This window comes from Cardiocondyla obscurior, linkage group LG08, assembly GCF_019399895.1.
Source record: "Cardiocondyla obscurior isolate alpha-2009 linkage group LG08, Cobs3.1, whole genome shotgun sequence".
NCBI classification, from domain to species: domain Eukaryota; kingdom Metazoa; phylum Arthropoda; class Insecta; order Hymenoptera; family Formicidae; genus Cardiocondyla; species Cardiocondyla obscurior.
The window spans coordinates 6,267,047-6,273,411 of NC_091871.1; the positions used below are offsets into that span (position 1 = coordinate 6,267,047).

General features: G+C 34.6%; 3 protein-coding genes across 3 annotated transcripts; 2 read left to right on the forward strand and 1 right to left on the reverse strand.

The window, feature by feature from the left end:
• Positions 1-10: 10 nt before the first annotated feature.
• Znt49b (Zinc transporter 49B) lies at positions 11-3,899 on the reverse strand. The gene is made up of 12 exons (XM_070660877.1): positions 3,626-3,899; positions 2,960-3,476; positions 2,716-2,905; positions 2,547-2,629; positions 2,298-2,424; positions 2,089-2,227; positions 1,688-2,011; positions 1,414-1,626; positions 1,138-1,272; positions 955-1,068; positions 165-821; positions 11-97 (listed from the first exon to the last, which is right to left on the reverse strand). Exons 2-11 carry the CDS (start codon positions 3,435-3,437, stop codon positions 777-779), a joined length of 1,848 nt encoding a protein of 615 aa, XP_070516978.1. The 5' UTR covers positions 3,438-3,476; positions 3,626-3,899; the 3' UTR covers positions 11-97; positions 165-776.
• A 91-nt stretch (positions 3,900-3,990) lies between these two features.
• Prosbeta3 (proteasome subunit beta type-3) lies at positions 3,991-5,160 on the forward strand. Its single transcript, XM_070660890.1, has 3 exons — positions 3,991-4,146; positions 4,350-4,915; positions 5,006-5,160. Exons 1-3 carry the CDS (start codon positions 4,144-4,146, stop codon positions 5,052-5,054), a joined length of 618 nt encoding a protein of 205 aa, XP_070516991.1. The 5' UTR covers positions 3,991-4,143; the 3' UTR covers positions 5,055-5,160.
• Positions 5,161-5,338: 178 nt separating this feature from the next.
• LOC139105038 (uncharacterized) lies at positions 5,339-6,334 on the forward strand. Its single transcript, XM_070660889.1, has 2 exons — positions 5,339-5,477; positions 5,668-6,334. The coding sequence occupies exons 1-2, from the start codon at positions 5,423-5,425 to the stop codon at positions 6,288-6,290; spliced, it is 678 nt and encodes a 225-aa protein (XP_070516990.1). The 5' UTR covers positions 5,339-5,422; the 3' UTR covers positions 6,291-6,334.
• The last annotated feature ends 31 nt before the right edge of the window (positions 6,335-6,365 follow it).

Genomic DNA, 6,365 nt, shown 5'->3' on the forward strand with positions numbered 1-6,365 from the left:
CCGAAACAGCAATTGTTCAGCTGTCCTGTTGAGCCGCGTCCATCTCGCGATTGCTTTCAAACGCGAAGCATTCTTATGAATTTCTCCTTTGAAGCATCTGCACAATATTGCTTACTGTAAAAACAATCTCGTTAGCAAAGTTTAACTGTGTAGTTGATAGTTACAGGATCGACTGTCTGAGACTTGGTAGCTACGGAGTATGGACTACCGGCTACGACGTTATGAGACTTATGAGACGCCCATAGTAACGCTTTGTTGTGATTACAAAGCTCTATAGCGACCAGTTCAATCTATATTCCCAATCACTTTACTTGTCCAAATCAAATAGGTACATACATTCGTTTACGCAATAGTTCAAAGGCTTTTTTTTCTTGCATATTAAGAAATAAAAAAAGAAATAAATTCTGAAATCGTGCAGTTACTGCGCTGACTGCTGCGTAAACGAATTCACCCAAAAATATATTATCTCAAGATTTATATTTTGATATAAACGATTTAATAATTATTCGTTTTAATATTTTCTGAAATATAGAATATATATTTAGTATAATAATGTACATATTTGTTTAAGAAATACGTGGATTTATTATACTGAGGAATACGTACTTTTTATAAGATCTGTACAGCGTTCATAAAATTATTACAAAAGTTGATTTACCTTTACAACTAAATACTTAATAAAACTTGTCTTACGATGGACGCATCTATCGAAGTAATTATATTAAAATAAAATTTACATCCAGCTTTATAGTTTTAACTTCAAATACTAAAAGTCTTTATAGAATTTCTAAATCGCAATGCCGTATTTCTGGGTGATTTTTCTGAAAGGAAAAATATTAATAAATTAATAATTTCAAATTATTTATATATAAGCTCTACATAATATATATTACTATTATACGTTTTATATAATATATATTACTGTATATTATTATATAAAACATATATATTTACCTTCAGCTTTAATTCTATTCTATCAATTTCTCCACCAAGCATATCTACAATATTTTCACCGTGTTTTAATAAAAATGCCTCTAATTCTTCGATATTTTCCATACGTTTTACTTCCTGCAAAATATTGCACGTTATTAATATTTTAATATCATAAAACTTTTTTAAAATATATAATATCTTTACCTCCAGCATTGCAATAAGATCGTGCTTATCCAGATATGATCTTGTAAGTTCTCGCCCATCAAAATCCAACTCGGCTTTATATCTCACTAAATTATTACCCATATCGATCCCTTTCACATCATGAATCGCACGAACCTAAAACGTACAAAAAATATAACGTAAAGACGGTACATCTATTTTATCTGTAGTTTATTGCTAAAAATTAATTTTAGGAAAAATTAAATAGTAAATAACGCGCGCTTTGTGGTGTCTAGTTAATTAAAATATCAACGTTACCATTATATCTGCTTCTAATTCAGCATTAATTTTATCAAGATTCTCTTGCGATATACTTCTGCCTACAAGTGCAGCAACGTTCGAGTAGATTATGAAAGACGCCACCCCGCCGAGCAATCCACCAACCAAAAGTGAACCGATAGCGTCGAACATTGGGTTTTCTAAATACGAAGTTAAGCCCATACATCCAGCCGCGACAATAATTCCAAGCACCTAAAAAAATAACGCAATAATTTTTCCGAACGCATATTTTTAAAAAGTAAAAATGACTTACAGCTGCGAAGTCTTCCATGAGTACAACGTTCACAGATGGATCCTGCCCTTCCAAAACGAACTGCTTAAGACTTTCCTTTTTTTCTTCCGCGCCTTTCTTTATTGAATGTAACGCTATCATTAAAGTCGCTCCTTCGGACAGTAAAGATCCACCCAGAACAAAATACGCCCAAAAAAGGGAATCTAGTGGAGCGGGAAAAAGAAGACCGTGAATTCCATGGTAAAAGGAAAGACCAGTACCAACGCAAAATATTCCCACGCCTGATATCAATGAGGAGACATACTTCATGTTCGTGTAACCGTAGGGATGATCGGGATTAGGATTCTGTAAAATAATTTGCATAAAATTAATTAGCATTGAAAATCAGATCCTAAGATTATTTGCGCGAATAATTAATTTACCTGCACTGATTTGTAAATACCATACGCTAAAATCAATTGATTGCAGGTATCCGCAGCAGAATGTACACACTCGGAAAACATACTATGCGAACCAGTATATAACCAAGCAAATAATTTGCAAAAGAAATTAAAAGCGTTTCTGAAAGGAAAAAAAAATTAATTAATCGAAGAAATATACGTACGTATAAAAGTATAAATTCAATACGTACATAGTGATCGCAGTCAAAACCACTTTGCCCGATCTTCCAAACAAGCCTTCTTTCTGAACTATTTCTGATGACTTGCTGCCAATTTCCCGTCTGTAGTCCCTCAATCTCCGCTTGACTGTAAAAACATCTAAAACAAAAAATGTACATTACAATTTTTATATTAATTATTATATTAATTATATAATTCTACTAAAAGTATTTCTATTAAAATATCTTGCAAGATGAACATGTTAAAATAGATATACATACTTTGCTGGTAGATCTTTCTTCCTACTTCCTTTCTTAAAAGTTCCTTCATCAAAGCTTCTTTTGATCCCCAGACTTCTAAAGCTCTAAAAAAGTAAAAATTTTTAATACTCTGTTTCAAATTTTTCACAATGAAACAACTTATAGAAATTTATTCAATCAGATTTCTTACTTAGCCTCGACATCTCTTCTCCAATACACTGTAATAGGTGGTTCAAGTTCATAGGGGGAACGTCTTTTTGTCTTCGGCAAAGTCTCCAAATCAGACGGTTTTAACAAAAAATCAGACATAGCCCTCACAGGTGTAATAAAATTACGTTCCAGAGAAAATGTCGTTTTATCAACCCTGACCTTTTTTTTCACTGTAAATTAGAAAATTAGTATTTAAAACAAAAACGGCATTTGGATTCTCATACCTTTTTTTGACACATCATCTTCTAATGATTCTTTTGGTTTCTGTTCTACAGATTGCTTCTCACCAAGCTTCACCACTTGATCCTTTTCTTCCTTCTTTTCATCAAAAGCAACTGGTTCTATATCTAATAATCTTTCTTTCAGTTTACCTAGCTTTTCTTCATTCAGCTCTATTATTCTCTGCTGAACCTCCTCAGTTTTTCCTTCAGATTTATCCTTATTAGATTTCCCATCATCAGATAAGAATTTTGTCGTGCAGATCCATCTACAGTCTCCAAATCTATCTACTTTTCTATTAGCAAAAACCTTTTGAGAATTCAGGAATGCATTTGCTTTGTATTGTGTACCATACTTGGGCACAATTAATATACTGGCATGTCTTTTAACTAGGCCAACATGCAATATGCACAATTGGTCGGCATGATATCGACATGTTACGCTACGAATAAAATTAACGAGATTGTGGGGCCGATGTAACATCCTTGTTCTTTCCCGTTTCTCAGAGACACATCACTTAATCTAAAAATGAATAAGTAGATCAAGAAAAATATAGCCTTTAAAAACCGGATTCTTGCCTTAATAATTATAGAGCAATAAACCGTAACAGTGTTACAAAAATTATCTTTAAATTCAAAGTAATTTAATGGAAAAATTTCGGATGTGCGTACCTGCGAGAACGTTAGCTACAAAACCACACTTTTTTTGCCTGTCAAGCTCTTTTACGACAACAAGCATATTGTGAGCGAGCTTGAAAATACTATTCCAGTACGGTCCAACGACGAACTAATTATAATTGATTTAATGATCTGACGACAGCCAAACTGACATAAATATATACTGACGTACGACAATTCCTTAGGACGATAAAACGTCTGACTTGGCGTCGAAGAGGACGAAAAAATGCAGTCGGCATAAATTAAGTGGCACTAAATTATCTACACGGGCACCGAACAGGCCGGGTAAAGTTAGTTATTGCAAAGCCAGCGAATCGGCGCCGATTGGCTGTTTTGTGACGCAATTTCTATTCCACACCGTGTGATTTCACCTTACGGCTCGCGATTGACGTTCCACTTTTTTCCATCTATGTCATTCGCAGTTCGTGGTCGTGACTCGCATTTCGAGTGAAGCGTCTCGACCGGACGGCTGACGTTAAGCATTTTGAACTGTCGGGTACCTTCACGAAAAGATGGTGAGTGTTTATCTGTTAAAAAGTAATTCTCGCGTCGTGTTGGTTTACGACGAGGGTTCTCTCTCGCCGGAGTCCGCGAAATAACGTGGAAGCGCGATTTGCGACTTGAGGTTATGTTGCCAGTTTATGACACAGCATTTGAATTTTATTACGGGTTAATCCACGCGATGGCACTTCGTTTTATACTTTCCTTACCTTTGTAGAGCATCCTCGCGTACAACGGCGGTGCCGTGATAGCTATGAAGGGGAAGAACTGCGTGGCTATCGCAGCTGATCGCAGATTCGGCATACAGGCACAGACGATAATGTGCGACTTCCAGAAGATCTACGAGATGGGCCCACACTTGTACGTAAGTCTACCTGGTCTTGCCACCGATACCCAGACCGTCATGGAGAGGCTTCGCTTCCGCCTGAATCTGTATGAGCTGAAAGAAAACCGAAAGATTAATCCAAAAACATTTACCGCCATGATCTCGAATCTTTTGTACGAGAGGCGATTTGGACCGTATTTCGTCGAGCCTATAGTTGCTGGACTGGACCCAGTTACGTTCGAACCATTTATTTGTAACATGGACTTGATAGGCTCCAGAAATATGGCTGAGGACTTTGTGGTGGGTGGCACATGTACAGAGCAGCTTTACGGTATGTGTGAGTCCCTTTATGAACCAAATCTAGGTCCTGAAGAATTATTTGAGACTGTCAGTCAAGCCTTGGTCAATGCATTTGATCGAGATGCGATATCTGGATGGGGTGCTGTTGTTTATATCATGTAAGTTTATATCATATTATATAAACATAATTTAATATTTTTATTCTTATAAAAGTTTTATGATATTAAGATGCATTTTTTTTATTTCAGAGAGAAGGATAAGGTCACGAAAAGAACTGTCAAAACTCGAATGGACTAAATATACATTTCCTCTTCGTATTAATATACGTACGGCGAAATTTTTATAATTATTATTGTAATAAGTTTAAGAATACATAAAAACTTATAAATAGTTATCCATTAAACCCATGATTCCGTTTTAATGTCTTAAAATTTTGAATTGTTTTTTTATTAATATATATACTTGTTACGCTTTTCATAATATGTTACTTTTTTTCTGTTTATTAAAGTTACTAATGCGTGTCGTCGATACGGCGTCGACGGTATCGCCATCTGATATTAAACTCGAACATTGAAAAGATGTCGAGATAATTCGTCGAATGCTTGGATCGTGTCGTGTAATTGTAAATAAATATATATATTGTCGACGATAAAATTGTCGCTGCAATGATGATCGACACATTGTGCGGTCTATTTCGTAAGATCGCGGTGAGCAGGACAAGTATGTATCAACGATAATTAAGATTTATGTAATCAAGCAAGTATAACCTATCACTGCTATAAAGATTAATATATTTGTCCGTAAAACTGTCGTTAAAATAAAACGTACAGTTTAATTTAATTATTATATATACATTTTACATTTACATATATGAGATATTTTATAGCTAACTTTCCGATTTTTTTTTCAGGTATTATTACTGTTGCAAGATATTCAACTCAGTCTTCTTGCTTAACATGTAATACTGGCAGTAGACAATATGAAACGACGCAAAGCATTAAATTTATACCGAAAACACTTAACATTGACTTTGGAATGCCTGCCAGTGGAAATTTAATAAAAAATATTATTCAAACACCTACCATTAAGATCCCTCCATTACAAGAGCCTGTGAAGCCTTTGTCCATTCAATACGATTTTCCCATACAGGAAAAGTCTGTAGACTTACCTACAAATGGAATAATTATTGACAAACTGGCGGTGAACATGTTGAAATTAAGACGTAGAAAAATGAAGAAACATAAACGAAGAAAGCTGCAGAAAAAGATGAAATTTATATGGGAAAAGTTGAGGATTAAGAGAGAACAAAAAAAGGAGAAAATGTTTCAGGCTGAGCTAATTGCCAAAGTTAAAGAAGCGCAAGCGTTCGACGCCAAAGAATATGTTAATGAGAGATTGACTATCTTGAATAAAACGTTTGAACCAAGGACTTTTAGAGGCGAAATTTTACCTCCTGAAATGATCAAGCAATTAAGAGCAAAAAAATATGAAAGAAAGGAAAAATTACGAAACAAACCTCGTTTAACTCTATAATTCATGTATTACGGTAATAAAACTTTATTTGAATAAAAGAATTATATTCCTTTTGTAATTTATACTCTGAAAGTG